The sequence below is a fragment of the Emydura macquarii genome, unplaced genomic scaffold, assembly GCF_026122565.2.
Source record: "Emydura macquarii macquarii isolate MOO-44397 ecotype Brisbane River unplaced genomic scaffold, CSIRO-AGI_Emac_v2 contig_1876, whole genome shotgun sequence".
NCBI lineage: Eukaryota > Metazoa > Chordata > Testudines > Chelidae > Emydura > Emydura macquarii.
Genome location: NW_027132013.1, coordinates 20836469 through 20854548, shown reverse-complemented (window position 1 = coordinate 20854548; position 18080 = coordinate 20836469). Strand labels below are relative to the sequence as shown.

At 43.3% G+C, this 18080-nt stretch overlaps 1 protein-coding gene across 1 annotated transcript; it reads right to left on the bottom strand.

Annotated features, from left to right (window-relative positions):
- Nucleotides 1–501: 501 nt before the first annotated feature.
- DNAL1 (dynein axonemal light chain 1) lies at nt 502–16697 on the bottom strand. Its single transcript, XM_067557877.1, has 8 exons — nt 16530–16697; nt 12923–12961; nt 7657–7766; nt 6543–6598; nt 4570–4625; nt 2918–3044; nt 2332–2478; nt 502–636 (listed from the first exon to the last, which is right to left on the bottom strand). Exons 1-8 carry the CDS (start codon nt 16530–16532, stop codon nt 590–592), a joined length of 585 nt encoding a protein of 194 aa, XP_067413978.1. The 5' UTR covers nt 16533–16697; the 3' UTR covers nt 502–589.
- Between the last annotated feature and the right edge of the window lie 1383 nt (nt 16698–18080).

Here is an 18080-nt window from a genome sequence, read left to right as displayed (position 1 = left end):
CACATGAGTGCTGCCCCTCGACGGGTACTGCTAGGCATAAGGCTCTGGCTCTGGTGTGCACATACCTAAGTGAAATACACATCTGCATCACATCTCCAAGAACCACGTTACAGTTAGTAACTGTTTGTGACAGTATTAAAAAATAACAAAAAGCATGGCCTACAAAGAGTCTGTAAAACATAACACTGCTGTTTTAGTCTCCCTGTTTCAAATGATAAAAGAAACCCAAAGTTCAACTGCACAGACGGTTAACAAGAAAAACTGTTCTATCATAACCAGAAAGCCAGATCTGCAAGCATCACTAATCAGGGATAAAAATCAGTATGTAGTTTTAGTTAAGGTCTCTTATTAAATTAATCAAACAAGACAACTTCAGTTTCAATAGTTCCCCCAGAAGAGAACATGAAATGTACAAAGTTAGTGTCCCATGTTTTGGTAAGTAAGTCTTTGGGTAAGGAAAGGAGAGTATGGAGATGTTAGTTAAAAAAAATTGCCCAAAGATTTTCTTCGAAACAAACATTTATACAAAAGCTTTGTGTGCTGAATTGCTCTGGAGAAACTTAAATAATATAATACCAAACAAGAGTTGTTAGTTTTCTCCTTCTTCACCTTCTTCTTGTTTAATAACTGGGACACCTAAAACAGAGAGAAAAAAGGTCTGCTAAGACTCACTGATGCAGTGTCCACTAATGCTAGCCAGCTAGGACTGTAGACAAGAACCAAGAAAGAGTTTAAACTACCACCAGCAAAACCGTGTTTTGCCACTGCTTTTTAACTGAAGACAACAAATCAAGCTTCCCATGTATCTAAGTATCCCCCTCCCTTCCTGATTCTAACTGTGGGTTCTCCCTTCACTACACCAGACCTCAACTTAAGAGCTCTCTTCTATGATATTGCTCCCTTTTCTTGAGTAGCAAGGACTATAGTATATTAGAGCATAGCCTACCAATAATGAGTGGATAGTGTTCTGCCTCACTGGAGGAAGCACAGTGTTTGTGTTGCGACACCACAATGCAACCATCCCAAGAGGAGAGTTTCTTCTTGGAGGTATATTATCTCATGATGTCAGGGTATGAGAAACACTGATTAACTCTTAAACCTTGGTGTATGCCCCTTTAATGCACTAATGTCATCATGTAAACCAGGATTACCCCTTTGATCATATAAACACATGCTTCTGTTCAGCTGTCTACTCTTTCCACACAAAGCTTGCTCTTCTGCAGCACTTGTAGCCATGTCTTAGTGTTATCTTTCCTCCCATCTCTTCAATCATTCAGGCTCTGACTTCTCAGCCTCTGCTCCCTCCACCGATACCGTGCTCTTCACCCATTTGCCTGCCTTTCCTACTGCTGCTTCCTCCCCACCACTCACCTCCCAGCTCTGCTTTGGCTCTTCATTAATTCTACTGGTCCTACCCACTTCTCCCTCATGTTGTCCACTATTACCCAACCAACCCTTCTTCCTTTAGAGTCATTCAAACTGAGAAGTCTTTAGATTTGCCTTAAAGGAGAAATGAAATACATTTTTAATAAATACCAGAAAGGTTTATGATTGTCAGCCATTAATATAAAATATTAAATAAGTTTAAAAACAAAATATTTGAAAATCATTTCCCCTTTTATTACCTGCCAGGACATGAGCTTGGAATGCTGTGTTTCCCCTGAAAGAGTTGATGACATCCCTAACCCTGGAAGCAAGGTAAAGGACATACTGCATTGCTATGATCTAGGTATTTTCTCTCTCACCATCTCTTGTAAGGAAACCCAGAACCCTGAACATGGGTGTTAGGAGACAAATCCACTTAAATTATTGGGGTCTCATCATTAAGACATGTGAATTCCACAAGAGATTTAAAATCGTAATCAGTATTTTCTATCAAAAAACCAAAACACATTTCAATTCACCTCTAAGTTATGCTGTTAGGCCTACTTTGAATAGATAGTACTTCAACACATCAGAGCAAGATCCTCTCCGATGCAACATGATAAAGGCTGTTTCAAATTAGACCTGTCGTAAATGAAGTCATTTTGAAGACTGAAGCTGAATTCAGAGGAGTTCTGCAGCTCTCACTCCCTTTCAAACACTTGAAAACCTACCCTCAGGAGAAGTTGAGGATATGGCTGGATATTTTAGCTTGTGCAGAGGTAAACATTAATTAGAGTAAGTGTTGAAAGGAAAAATAAAGAATTCTGCTCATTGAGTTGGTTCCCACCCCTCCCCCAGATCTCATGGTTGTACTTTAGAGGTGCTGAGCCAATACCTAGTGTTCTCATTCCACTAAGCAAAAGATCTTGTATACGAAATGCCACCCAGCTGGTGCCTAAAGCTCACCATCTAGTTTTCTCAGCCTGGGCACTCGTTTGGTTGCTTCCTCGACCCAGCTGCTCTGCTGATCGGCAGAGTATTTCTCTTCCAGTGGATTGCCCACAAACACCAGATCCTCCAGTAATGGCAAGTCTGCCAGTCTCACAAACTCTGCTGCAACCACAAAAGAAGAATGTCAGAAATAGACTGCGAAATACAAAAAGCACATCTGCACCAAGGCTGCCTTTCAATACAGACACAGCCAGGATGTTTTTAAAATGAGGAAGGATATGGCTTTATTGGGTATGAATTGGGTACCAGGATGAAGAGTGCAGGTGGTATGTGATACAAGCAATGGGTGAGATACATAGTTTAAAGAACAAACCCCACATGACACAGAAGTCAAATAACCAGATTTTCTCCATTTTTTAAAATTCTCTAGTATGAGCAGGTATCAGAAGAGCTTGTTCATCTCTGCAGGCTCAATGCTAAACTTGCCCTCTCAGAACCTTAGAAGCCAGTTTCCCCACTTTGACCCAAGTTGTCTCAGCTGGTGCATACCCACCACAGTCAGTAAGAAATTGAAGAGGAGAAACTAGGAGCCCTGGCTTACCCCAATCTTTCACCAAATTATTGGACATATAGAGAATCTTCAGCTTCTTCATGACATGGATGCCCTTCAGCTTCTCGATTAAGTTGTATGAGATCCACAGCTCCTCTAATGTATCCCCAACTGCCTCCTGGAAAATGATGATACGTCTCAGACAAGTGAGAGTAAGTCTTCCTATATTTCCCAGATTATCTCTGCTCCCCTCCAGACACTATGTCACACAACAAACAGAAACTATATCCTTTAATATTCTTTGTTTTCTTTTAAGCAGGTTCCTAATTTTGGATGACCAAAGTTTCAAGGAAAGAAAAACCCAAAGTTTTCAAATAAATTTCTCAGCTTGTTTAGAAAAAAATATAAAGACACTAGCAAGATAAACTGAACCTCTGAGCACAGCAGAGTTCTCTACTCAAGGCATATGGAGAGTCAAGAAAGGAGTTAATTTAGCTACATGTGGACAGTTCTATAGTGCTAACTGACTGCAGTTCACCAATCGTTTTAGAGGGTTTAGTATGTAATATAAGAGATTACACAGTTTCAGACAAGTGCACGCTTATATCTGCAGGTTTCTAATTGAACTTTCTGTCCTCAGCAATCCTCCAGCAAGAGTAGAAAGAGAGCTTACTTACCAGTAACTGTTGTTCTTTGAGAGTCGCCTCTGTGCATTCACACCTGTGGGATGCAGCAGCCCTGGTACGGAGCTGAGGAACTGTCTTGAAAAGCCATATCCTGCAAGCAGGAATGCACAGAGGCTCTTGAAGAAGAACAAACTCTTTCCTTTATTTTTTTGGTTTTAATTGTATAGACGTCTTACCACAGATGTAATAAAATTGACTCTGATCTGCTTCGTCTCCTCTAGATTTTTGTCTTGTTTTCTGTATTTCTAACCCTGCCTCTCTGCAACATGCCTTTTATACCATTGTTCAGAGTGCCAATCACCCCTGGGATGAGTAGAGTCACACTGTGATTTACAAGCAGGCCAACGTGTGCAGTGATTGACCACAATACTAAAAGCACCTTGTGGAGGGAGATGATATTCATGTAAGCAAAGGCAGCAGAAATTATAATTCACATAATGCCACTGGAGTTTATGGTGCTTTACATACATATAAAATGCAGGTTTTCTACTAGTGGATTTTACAATCTAAGGGCCCAATTCTGTGTGCAGAATCCTCAAGTTGTAAGGCCCTCCACACACAACTCCTACAAGATCACATCCCAAGTTAGAAAAACAACAAAAGACAACAGCAAAGGGGTCTGGAAAAGTTGGCTAGTTGAGACAAAAAGGGTAACAGCAATGCATATTTAAAAAGAAAAATGTTGCATCTTTATTAAGCTTATTGGAGGATTTAAATATTTTATTTGATGGATTAGCATTTAAAGTCTGCAAAGAAGGAGGGCATTATAAGGAGAGATTTCGATGAAGAAGGTGGTTGACTAGCACAAGGGAAATGGGAGACTGCTTTAAGCATCATGTAAAAAGGTGCAAAGATGACAAAAGAAGAAAACAAAAGAAATAGTTAGGCAGTAAGGTTGAATAGTGTGAAGAAAGATGCAAGGGTAGGGAAATCACTCGTCCCCTATGCCTGGATGAAAGAACTACATAGCACCTCATTGCTAAATTTAATAAATTTAAACTACAAAAAGGGACATACCAGCCCATTGAGATTCTTTATGTTGTTTCTCCCCAATGAAAGAATCCGCAAGTTTTCTGCAACAGAGAGAAAAGAGCTTCTTATTAATAAATGACTTGTGCTTAAACTGTTAAAAGCTGTTGGAAATCTGACAACATCCTGTATACCACATACAAGAGAGCTTTATATTTTGAACAGACTATGTTAAGGAAGAAAGACATACCAGAAGCAAACTACATACTGTTCTATATACAGATTGTAATGAATGGGTGGAATGGATGGCTCAAGAATGGGTAATGTAAAGTTTTTAATCTGTATGCTGACTGTTCAGATCCAGTTCAGGTAGGTATTGACCAAAACAGGCTGCAATACTAGTGTTCTACTGCTCATATGCATGAAGCAAGATTAAATTGTTGACCCTGATCTTACTCCCCAGGCCAGGAGGAATTGGGACCACTACTAAGGAGGCAGACTCAATTCCTGAATAAGAGGCAGTACCTGATGTTGCTCTATAGCAACCAGTGTCTGATTAGAAAGAGGTCAACTATTTTGGCCTATGAGATTCTAGTAGCAATACAGCCACTCTGATGAGATTTAGTTTCAAATTGCCTATTCTTGTTCAGCCATGAATTGTTCTAGTCATGTGCCAGAACACCTGAAGCTATCACAAACAAAGGGTCTTTTTGTGAAACTTCATTTCTAGCTGTCTTTTTAGATATAAGTTTCCATGGTTATTTCAAGCCCTTTCTCATGGTCTGCATTTGAACTAGGCATTAATTGCCTAATGATCTTGTTTTGCTCCTGTTTGCACAATGATGAGAAATACAGTATGTACTATTTAATGATGAGGCAAATGAATGTTCCACTCAAGTACCAATGAGTGCTACATAGAAAGCACATCAGTTGTTTGGAGGTTGGGATGGGCTTTGGGTTGGTCAACAGTGACCTGTCCTGGCCAGTCACACCTCTAAGTAAAGAAAGGTTGTGATGATACAAGACCTATATAAAGGGGGTGGAAGAGAAGAGGAAAAGATGGGCTTTCATGAAGGAATTCAGGTGCAACTGGAATTCTTAATGAAATCCCAGTGTCTGTGCAAGTCCTGGCCAAGTTACTTTCTCGTGAGAAGAATACAATAGAGTGTAATGTCAAAAGGTGGTTAGGTGGAGATCTTTGGAAAGGAAAAAGTAAATGCCATTCATAATAAAATAAACCTGAAGCCTATTGGAACCGTGTTACCTTGAAATTCCCAAACTCCCCATCCCATGGAAAAAAACCTTTGATCTAGCCAAATCATCCTCATGTTCTCTGAAACTATGATTAGAAACTATGGGTATATTTTCCAAAAGCACTTGGCATTGGCCTTTTGAGCATCTGTTCAGTTATTGAAACCTTAAAATATAAAACTGGTGAATTGATGTGACCTGAAATTACCACAATTGGGGAAAATGTTACTCCTTTAATATTCTTGTACTCAAAAATCCCAAAATTTGCACAAAGTAAGGTTTTCCCCAATGTCATACTGACATTAAGTAAAACATAATTCAATGATTCAACGTGGCCTAAGTCTCATCCCTCAATAGGAGCTAGGCACCTAAGTCCAGACTGGAGGGAACCACCTCCCCTCCACTCAGGATTTATAGCCCTGAACCCTCTCATAGAGTTATGTGCCTCAACCACGTCTGCTCTTTCTTAAGAAAAATGGAGGCAACGCTGCCTGCTTATATCCAATGACCGACAGTTAAAGCACTCAGCCAGAATGTGGGAAGATGTGGGTTCAAATCTCCACTTTGCCTGATGTGAAGCAGTGACTTGAACCAAGGTCTCCCACCCTCCTGGTGAGTCCCCTTTGTTTATTTACTTATTTGGAAGGGAGGGAATGGAAGGTGATATCAGAACAAGATGTCAGCAGCTGGCCATGTGTCACAAGTTATGGAACATATCTAATCCAAGCAGCTAAAATATAAGCACAATCATTCATTGACATATCACTTACTTAGGCCGTTCAAGTTGGCGATTTTTTCAATGCAGTTTGTAGAGAGAGACAACTTCCTTTAAAAGCAAGAATAATTAACAGCTTATATTAACAGTGCAACAGGAATCATTGGATCAGAAGATGGTTCTCTTACAAATAATACTTTGTTAAAATGAAATCACAATTTAATCTTCTTTCAAACCCACTGGATACATGCACAGTCTTGTTCTTCTCAAATCACCCGTCTCTCTAAGATTTAAATTTTGGGGTTTTTTTGGATTCCACCACCAGTTTTATGCCATATATGTGGCATCCTCCTTTTTGTGCCTGGCTCAAACCAAAGACAGGTTACAATATTTCCCAACGTTTTCTTTCTGATTCTAACAGTTCGCTCTATTTTGTCCTCCTCCTTCCTCATTCATATGGAGCAAACATTACAGTGTTTCTCTTGGAGATATTTTGGTCAAGAATGATGCTAGGAGCAGCAGCACTATGAGCTGTTATGGATGCCCTAGGCCCTAATACTAGGGTTCCTACTCCTGTCCAGGGCCTCAGGACAAGTCAGTCATCATGCTTTTAAGAAGGTAATATTGCAACAAATAAATTTCAGTATGATTAGCATATGAAATTGAGATTGAACCTCAAGACTTTTTACTTCTGAACAGCAGTTCCTAGAGAAAGCCTGAACATCTGGATGTGGTGTTGTATATTTTGGCTCACAATTTTACACAAAGAGGTTATGCAGCCACAAGAATGCAGGAGTTTTCAAAGGGACCACCTGCTCCTCCACAGCCTGGTGGACTCCAGACATGGGACAGAAATGATTCACTTTAGTGTCATCTACCAGCTATTCAGTGGATTGGTATTAACATAGAATCTGCGCTAATGTCTGAGAGGACTAGGTGTTCTGTCTTCCCAGGCAAATGAGAGTGATATTACTAAACAGAAGAACAGCTGTGTGTTTCTGTGGGAGGAAGAACAGAGCTTAGGAGAAAGGAGCAGTGTTGGACTGAAGAGACACATTGCCTACAGTTAGTATATGTGAGGGGAGAGAAAGCCTAGACACCAGAAAAGACAGAAGTGATGATTAAAAATAGACTATATCCAGGATTGCTTGTTTGTTAACAGGACTTACTCGCAGTTAACAAGTGTGGACAGAGATGCATCCATCTTCTCTACAGGAGGAATCTGGGCATATAGTTTCACCTCCTTGGCCTCTGATGCCTTCTGGCCATTTTTCTCTTCCTAAGAAAAATGAAGAAGGAAGAAACAGGGCAAAAAGTAGACATTGACTGAAATCTGCAGTTGTTAAAAAAATTATCCCTAATCTTCTTCAAGAAAACAGAAGAAAAAGGCTTTTTAATCTTGTTTATTTTGTTTCTGGTGTTGTTCATCTGAATCACACCTCACTTCCAGCAATCTAGACCCTAACTCAACTGTGTAATTCACAGGGATGACACCCCAAAAAAAACCCTTTTAATTTGAAAAAAAAGAAGAAAGAGAAGAGTGGCTTATTTCCAGGATATTAAAATGCTTATCGATGCATCAATTCATTTTTTTTTTAATTTACAGTGAGGATCCCTGTATCAGATTCAGGATTTCAAGTCTCCAGCAAACTCAGTTGTTTCCCTTAGCAACTCTTCTTCTGCTCTGCCCTTTTCACCTACTCATTTCAGTCTGAATTAGGGGCCAGTTACAGCAAAAGTACATACTTAACAGCAATGCTAGGTTGTAGAAAACCTCCTTCCCACTCCATCCCAAACGTCAATTTCAGGTGAAATCAGACTTAAGCTATATTGATCTGGGCTCCTCATAGTTCTGGCACTCTAAACCCAACTCTGAATGCATGTTTCCAGACCACTGACAAATCAGCTGCCAAAAGGTCTAAGTGTAAGGCACAAAAGCCTCAAAACATAATCTGATATCAGTAAGTCTCAAAGCATAATGAAATTGGTAAAACGGTGAACTGAGAGGAACAATCACTTTCGGTACCAAAAGAATTAAATAAATAAACAACAACAACAAAAACCTACATTAAGGGACATTGCAAAGTCAAGCACTCAAGTTAGGAAATGCCAGATTTATGGATGCCTGTGCAGCCTTAATTCTGCTTCCTTTTGCATCCATCCTGCATATCTCACAACATTTGAAATAGCTAAAGCAGGACAGGTGCTGCCCCCAAGGGGGTGGGAGCCCTAAGGTGTGTGCTACACTGTAAGCCTGCCCTGCACTCATCCTGCAGCAGCAGCTCTTGCAGCTCCTGTCCCAGGGGGCTGTCTGGGCTTAGCTCCCCGCTCTTGGTGTTGCAAGCTGGCCCCTGGTGCATGATGTTGCAGCACCACTCAGGTTTCACCTGTCTGCCCCACTGTAGATGGAGATAGAGGATCAGATGGCCCAAACCAGAGAGGGATGCCGAGCCCAGCCAGCCCCATGGGACTAAAGCCACTTCAACGAGGACCAGGGTTTTGGGGGTCAAAGCAGGACAGTCCTGTGAAACCCAGGATTATTGGGAGGTCTGATCCTGTGCACTGAATAAGGCAGGAGTCCTGGGGGAAAACAGTATGTGATCATGTCACTAAAGACTATTATAAAGCATACAAACAAGGGGTCTGGATTTAGGCTGTGCGAGCAACCATAAAACTGGCATTTCTTAACTTTCAAATGCTTGACTTTGCAACCTAAATAATGTTCCTCTAATGTAATTTTTTGTATGTAATTTCCTAGGGTTTGATTTTTTTAAGGAAAAAGGTAAAAACAAGTTTAATGATATGCAACAAGATGTTATAAATGCCATCAGCATCAGAACCACAGACCTTCATCACTGCAGCACAGATGCCTACCACTTGAGTTACAGGACTAACTATGTACCAGAAGCAGAAGAAGGCAGTTATTCCAGAGGAAGAAGAACCACTGGGTCCAAGTACTAGATCTTTGGAGTAGGTCATGGGGGCAGGAGAATAGACTAGCCCAGCTCTCTCCCCCGACTCTCTTCCAGGAGTTGTGGGGAGCACCAGGCCCATGTGGTGCCTTGAGAGGTTGGAATGGGATTCTGGGTCATGTGCTAGGACTGTTGGGTAGGCGGAAGGGGGAAGCCTGGCCCATTGGTGCCTCCAGGAGGGTGCATTGGCCATGGGGTCCACATGCCAGATCCTGGGGTGGGAGAAAACCCAGGCTGTCTCTTTCTTTCTTTCCCCGCTTCTACTGCTGTAGCCCGCAGTTCGCTGTAAAAGGTCTCTGCTGTTGCTGCCATGGTGATGTGAGTCCAGTCTCAGAATGTTAGAATCATAGAAGATGTGACAGGGCCATTCCTTATGGTTATAGGAGGGTGCTACTATTTGAGTGCAGGGTCTGTGGGCGGGCGCAGCCCCTCCCCCAACCTGAGGGGAGGAACCACCAGATCCAGGACTCAACTGATTTTTGCGGGGGACAACAAATGAGAAAACAGGAAGGGGCATGAGGGTCAAAGGGTCAAACAGAGGGAACCAGAATGGGACACCGAGCAGAGAGACTCAGACAGCACCCACTGCTCCCGGAAGGTGTCAAAGGAGCCGGCGGACGCAGCCCAGAGAAACTCTGCCCGGATGCGTGAGTGCACAAGGGAACAGAAGTAGGCCCCACAATCTCAGCTGCAGGCTCAACAAATCCTTGTTCCCTGGGTAATCCAGCCAGGGTTACTCCAGGTCAGTTAGGTCATCTGAGACCAATTAAGGAGCTGGCCACAGCAGTTAAAAGCCTCCATTGCAGGCAGACAGGGGGGTTGAAAGGGAGTTGAGAGAAGGAGTGGAGCGGAGCAGGGCCGGGCCAGGCCAGGCCAGAACAGAACTTGGAGCTATTGCGGTTGCTGCCACACCACCAAGGTACGGGAGTTAGGGAGAAGCCATCCGGGCCGTGCCAATGGTCGTAGGCCCAGAGGCCTGAAGGAGGACCCAGCCACACAGACCGCTGAGTGAAGGAGTGGGGGGGTGACCTCACCCAAACGGGAGGATCACAGAGACAGAGAGACTCAAGACAAGGAAGGCAGAAAAGCCCTCCTCTCCGGATTCCAGGAAGTGGACCACGAGCAGCGGGGGTGCCGAGGACAAGAGACCCAGGGAAGGTAGTAGCTCTCATGGACTAAGCAGTTTGAGGCTACTCTTCACAGAGGCCCGGGGTAGAGGGTGGGACCGGGCCCGCCCCCCAATTCCTTGCTCCCACCCAGTCATGCCACCAGCGTAGCTGAAGAGAGTGCAGGACCTGCAAGGGCAAAAATAGGTCTCCCTCACCACAAAATTACAGTTGGAAGGGACCTCAGGAGGTCATCTAGTCCAACCCCCTGCTCAAAGCAACACTAACCTCAGCTAAATCATCCCAGCCAAGGCTTTGTCAAGCCACACCTTAAAAACCTCTAAAGATGGAGATTCCACCACCTCCCTAGGGTAACCCATTCCAGTGCTTCACCACCCTTTTTCCTAATATCCAACCTAGACCTCCCCCACTGCAACTTGAGACCATTGCTCCTAGTTCTGTCATCTACTTCCACTGAGAACAGCCTACCTCCATCCTCCCTTGAACCCCCTTTCAGGTAGTTAAAGGCTGCTATCAAATCCCCCCTCATCCTTCTCTTTTGCAGACTAAACAAACCTAGTCCCCTCAGTCTCTCCTCATAAATCTGGTGCTCCAGTCCCCTAATTATTTTTGTTGCCCTCCGCTGGACTCTCTCCAACTAGTCCACATCCTTTTTGTAGTGGGGGGCCCAAAACTGGACACAATATTCCAAATGCGGCCTTACTGATGCCGAATAGAGGGGAATAATCACTTCCCGCGATCTGCTGGCAATGCTCCTACTAATGCAGCCCAATATGCTATTAGCCTTCTTGGCAACCAGGGCACACTGCTGACTCACATCCAGCTTCTTATCCACTGTAACCCCCAGGTCCTTTTCTGCAGAACTGCTGTCTAGCCTGTCGGTCCCCAGTCTGTAGCTGTGCATGGGATTCTTCCGTCCTAAGTGCAGGACTCTGCACTTGTCCTTGTTGAACCTCATCAGATTTCTTTTGGCCCAATCCTCCAATTTGTCTAGGTCACTCTGTATCCTATCCCTACCTTCCAGGATACCTACCACTCCCCCTAGTTTAGTGTCATCATGTTCCTGTGCTTAGCTATTATTTTGACAGTGTCCCTGTTCTGAAGAGTTTATATTGTATACAAAAATTATATTGTATACAAAATAAACTCCTATGTAAAAGGAGAAACAGACTGGAACCAGGAGGGACTCAGAATGAAATTCTACCACATCTCCCAAGGACACAGGTTGGGAGTAGGGAGGAGAATATTTAAGAAAAAGGAGTATCATGAACTGAAAATTCAAACATGCTGAAAAAGCTCGATTATCCTATTCTTGGGTTGTGCCTGCATGCTCCACAACAAGCTCTGAATCTTCTAGAAAGAAAAACAGTGTAAATAACTGCTCTGTAATCTGGAAAGAATTGAGATTGTGTGTCACACCTATACCCTGATCCAAAGCACATTGAAGCCAGTGAAAAAATTCCCATGGATTTTGAATCAGGTCCCTGGACTATTCCATACCATTGCTTGATATCACAACTAAGTGATCTCCAAAAACAGAGCTTTCCAGAGGGTTCCTGGCTTAGTCTGCAGGCACTTAGTCCATAGACACATCCCAAAAATGGAGATCTAAGTCTACTTGAAAAAGAATAATATATAATAAACTTGTTGCTCATTTAAACTTTGCACAGTAGATAATGCAATGGATTTGCACATGTGAGGAAAAACACTTATGGACTATACTGGTGCAAATCATTTTTAACTTTTACACTGTTACAATATTTTAAACAGAGACTTAGTTTTGAATTCAGACTTTTTTTTTAAGTTACTTCTGGGACTTTTTGCTTCATGCACTCTTTAGATGAAATCTTGTCTTAACTATGTCAATGACAAAACTCTCATTGACTTCAATAGAGCCAGGATTTCATCCTTGATTATTTTATGCTAGAGATAAACTCTGATTAGATGATAAAAATTGAACAGAGAAATTAGACAGAGAAAATCAGACAACATCCTGCAGAGAAAACCTCCTTGTAGCATCAGATCTTCTGTCAATGCATAATCTGGCAGTGTTATGCCAGACACTAAAATAGACAGAGCTTTTGTTGTCAGGACAATTTAATAGGAATAGCCCATAGGAGTTCAAATGAAATTTATTTTATTAATATTAATATTAATTATTATTAATAAAATGTTGTTTCATTAAGCTTCTTTTAATGGCAGATGTTTCAAGGAAATTACTTTTTCTACATTATTGTAATGAATTTATCAAACTGGATGAAGCCATCCTATTTACAACTGAGATATAGACTACAGAGTACCACTGAGACAACCACATATGCTTCTCTTGTACTCACCCATCTGGCTAGAGCTTCTTTAATAGTTGTTGCTTTTGCCTAAACAAAAATCAAAAGAAAAATCATTATACATTTTTTGGCTGAATTGTTCATTGCAAAGCTAGTTTTCCCCCCTTCAACTCTTTCCATAGTCTTTCTTTCTACAGCTGATCCTAAGAAGCAGAAATGAAGAACTCCCTTTCAAAAGCTGTTTTTCATTTCATTCAGTGAGTCAGTTAATAGTAATTTTAGAAGTGGTGCAGTAAGTTTGAACATACCTACATGCACAATTTCCCCTGGAGACCAAGCACATCATCTTCTTGATCTTGCCTGCTCTCTGTAGGCATGGGTAATACTGGGCTTGGAATACTGGACCAAGGTCTCTGCATCTCTGGTGAATCTCTATTGAAGCCAAAGGAGTTATACTAGTGATGAATTTGGCCCAATGCCCTTAGTAGAGCACACTTATCATTGAGCTTTCCCATCTGGAAATTTAGCAGGCCTTTTTGAAACACTCTGAGGAAAACTTTGTCCTTCCTAAATAGATTTTCTTATTTTATTTTGATTTCTCCATCAGCTATCCTATGCTTCTAGGCACCTCAAATTATTGAAAGTCACACTGTGTTCATTTAAAAATAGTGTGAAAGCTACTATACAATTCACTTAATGGACTGAGCCACAGTAACAGCAGAAACTTGGTATACCTTACTGCAACACCCCAATCACCAAATTAGAAGTGAATAGCAAAAACCCACTAAATCCTCTGCCTATTTCCACTCTAATGCTGGTGAACAAAGAAATTTTGTAGCATGCCCCAAAAGTTTTTCTCAAAAATCAAGGCTGTACAGGACGAAGGAGGGAGGAATCAAGGCTCTCTCACAAGAAACAGCCTGTCAGCTGCTTCCTCAATTTAAAATCAAGAGGACTCCAGATTGCTGATCATAACTGTACTGTATAGCACACAGAGAGGTGGTCTCTTAGGTAACCCAGTCCCAAACCAGTTAGGACTCTATAGATTAAAACCAACATTTTGACTTCCACCTGAAAATTTCCTGGTAGCTAAACAGACCAGAGAACACTAGTTTTATGTATTCTATGTTCAATGCTCCACTCAGCAAGAGTCATCCCATTCACACTAGCTTTAGTTTTTGAATGGTCCCATCATTTAACCCCCATGCAGAGCACATTACCCTACTGCAATCTCAAAGTAGCAAAGCATCTATAATAGTAGAAAGCTTAGATTGTAAGACCCTTGGAACAGGGACCATCTTTTTGTTCTGTGTTTGTACAGAGCCTAGCACAACAGGGTCCTGGTCATGACTAGGACTCCTAGGCACTATGGCAATACAAATAATAATAATAACAACAGCAGCTCTAGATCCAAAAGGAAAGTACACATGCTTTTTGCCAGATTAAAGAACATACACATGACTAAAAACTAAGGAGTGTCCAAATGATCCAGGATCTAACAAAATTCCAAGTTTCTGAACGTGTCTCTCAACTGGCAGGCACGTTCCTTCATTTTGGGAGGCAGATACAAACCTCACCAACTCTTCCAGTTGCTTCCCCAACCTATCAACATCAACACAATCTTACCTAGGTTAAGCTACAGCCATCTAGCCTTTATCCATGTCCAGTCACTTGGAGACACTGGGTAATCTGTTCCACTACACTAGCTGGATCAAACACTAAAAACATTATAGGGCTCAGAATCATTCTTATATTAAGAACACTGTAGCCCTTGTTCCCTCACAACTCTATCAACCCTTGTGAAGGACCAGAGATGAGCCAATAAAAGTACATGGCTTTTAGATTTTCAGCTCTTTGGGACGTGATCTATCATTTATTATATGCTCGTACAATGCCTAACACAATGGAGCCCAACTCAATTGCGGCATGCAAGTACTAATGCAACATAAATATTAAATAATAATAATAACTGGTTCAAAGGGAGGTAACAGATATAATAAAATCACCATGAACCCTTGATCTTTTTTGTCACCCACCATTAAACTAAAAGATGACTAGTGCAGTTTCTGGTCCATACCTGGGCCTAAAACCTGAGTGATTTTTTTAATAATCCATGTGATATAATTTAAGGATAAGGACTAGTATCTTCCCTGAGTTCTTCAGATTTGCACCCCTAACTGTCCTGCCTCTCCCACTACTGATACCTGGCTTGATGGTGAGGATGAAAACCAGAAGCAGGGAAATAGATCTTCTAGTTAGCACAGATCAGAGATCAGGGTTTCTTGAAGTGGATTCAAATTCACTCCAACAAGAATGCCAACATGGCCTGCCTGCCTTGGTACTAGAAAGCTTCACTTATCCCAGGCATGTAGACCAACTGGCCTTGCTGTAAATCTCACATGAACCAACCCATTACCAGGCACCTTCACCTGGGAATTGGCTGTTTTCCTATAGTGACCCAGGCTAAAGGAGTTTAGATTGCTGAAAGGAATGTCAAGTAATCAAAATGCTGTACTGCTGATTATGCCAAATGATCATGCCTTGAAAATGTCACCCTTGACAGCTCACACTGATGTTACAGGAACAAGAACAACAAACACACAGGGGGCTGGAAAAACGTAAAATAATCCATGCTCTGCCCCCTCAATGAAAAGAATGATTACAAGGGATAATTTATAGAACATTTACAAAAATTCAACCATGTAGGGCAATGTTCCCAGGGGAAAAAAATTAGATAACTGGCAGTTCATCCTCATTTTTATACATTTAATTCTTCTTTGTTATTTCAGTCAAATAAAATCACATGGAATTTCATAGGAAAGGCAGCTATAATCAGGCTAGTCAATGAGGATTCTGTATTTACTATAGTCTTCATAATATCTATTAATTCAGCAGTCTAATGATGGTGACTTCTGATACTCAAGCAACTCCAGGATGTGGAATAAGATCATTCGCTCCCACTATTCTGATCTAGCCCTGAAATAACTCTCTGTCCAAGACACAATCTTCTTTTTGTTTGTTTGTCAATTTATTTGTTTATAACAACCATTCAAAATTGTAGGAAATAACGCTAGGGTCCTAGGTAGTGGGGCAGCTTATGTGTTGCCCTATGGCCCATTTACACCACTTCAGGGATTGGCTCAGCTACCAAGCGATTGACTCAACACCAGAAACCCCTCACGGCCCCCACTGTAGGAAGCTGACGGGGATAAAGGGGGAATGGCGATAGCAAGTTGCGCTCTGGCTATTCTGGACTGCAAAACATCCTGTAGGAAGCTGTTGCAGCTGACAAAAAGTTAGAACAGCCCTGAGACTGCTCTAACTTATGCGGGGGCCGGATGGGCTCCTGGCAGGATGGAGAACACAGGAGGGGCAATGGCTCCTCCTCTCTGTGTCGGGACATGGGGAAAGTCAGGCCCAGCATTGCCACGTTCAGTGACATACGCGCCAATGGCCGAGCCAGGCTCCCCAGGGCTGACCCCTTCCCTCCGCTTCCCATAGCCAAGGCCCACTGGCTCCCTCGGCTCCTCTTGTCCCCTCTACCCCAACCTCAATCCCGCCTCGCCTCCTCTCTCCCCCCGTTACTCCAGCCAGCCACTTCGCGCCTCTCCCCACTACCCCCCGCCAGCTCCCCCGCTTCGCCTTTCCACACACTCACCATTACGGTTGCTACAGTCGCTGATCCGGTTGCTATGGCACGCTAGGCTCCTGCGCATGCTCAGCTGTAGTAGCGGAGAGGACGGAGCCGAGGATCATAGAGACACCTGGGCAGCTAGACAGTCCCTAGCCCGGCGGAAACCACATGACCGGACATGAGCCGCGCCCCGTGTGGTTGTGGGACCCCCCAGGAGGACGAGGTTGTTGTTGTCTTGTCTCGCGACCAGTCCCCTCTGTGGCGAATGTGCGATGGGCCGGGCCGAGGAGGGCTGCTGTCTGCCCCGCCCTGCTGGCGGCCGGGCCGGGCCCCGCCCCTTCACGTCACGTCACCACTCGCGGCTGCTCAGACCGAGGGACGGGACGGGACGGGCCAGGCCAATCGCCCCCCCCGCCCGGGTCGGCTGACGTCACTACCTAGCGCGCCGCTTGAGGAGCGCTGAGCCCTGGGCGTGGGGGCCCCGCTGGGCTGGTGGGTAAAAACTCCGCGGCAGCCTGCGGCTGGCTGTCAGGTGCCGCCGTTGGGCTGCCGCAGTTTCAGGTGCTGCGTCTTCCAGCGGGTGGAAGGGGGCGCGCAGGAATGTCCGGTAACACACACACACACACACGTGTGTGCTGCCCGTGACAGGCGGGGGGGGGGGGGGTCATTCAGACACACATTCAGACCGGGGTTCTCAAACCGGAGGGGGGTGTCACCAGCTGTCAGCCCCCCATGAATTCTGGTAAGGATGAGATGAGATGACATGGGGGGGGGGGTCGTCACAGCCTGAAATATTTTCAAAGGGGGTCCTAGCAAAAATGTTTGAGAACCCCTGCCCTAAACTAATAGTGCCCAGCCCACAAGGGATCCTTTTCACAGCTGGTACCTCAGAAAGTGACTTTTGGTTTCTTTAGAGAGGAGAAGACCTGCAAGTCTCCTACTTCCGCTCTTTTTCTGCAGCTGCATTGGATGGTTTGGTGACATTTCTGCATGGCATCACTTCAGAGGCATATATGGGTTAGCAGCAGGTGTACAAGTTAAAAGTATAGGTGTGCTTTCGCCCCTGATGTCAGGCAAGTTAGACTTCTTTGCCATGGTTAATAGGGTAATAGTTACAGCATGTTTCATGTTCAAAGCACTTTTACAGACATTTTCTAACAATAAAAGGATCTCTTAAGCTGACAAGTAAAGCTCATCTCCCTACAAACCAGCCATTGGAACATAGATGGAGAAGTACAGAATCTAGGGAATTTTGCTTGGATCCTATATCACAGGATCCTTTGAGGCAGAAAGCAAGATGGATGTGTGTAAGTTTGGAAGGAGCTGGAGAGTAGGAAATCTGCAAAAGGGAATAGAATTGTAACTGGTGCAGTGTTACCTTGGTCTAAAGACAGATGAGAGATGTAAATACTCCAAGAAGTATGAACTACCTCATTCATCTCTGAAGCCTCATGTTGACAAAGTTAATATCACTATTTAACTATTTCACTGCTGCCCATTTTAGCAGAAACATTTGGTACAGGATTGTGGGCGGAGTGCCTTCATTTCATCCTCCCCACTAACCTTTGTTTAAAA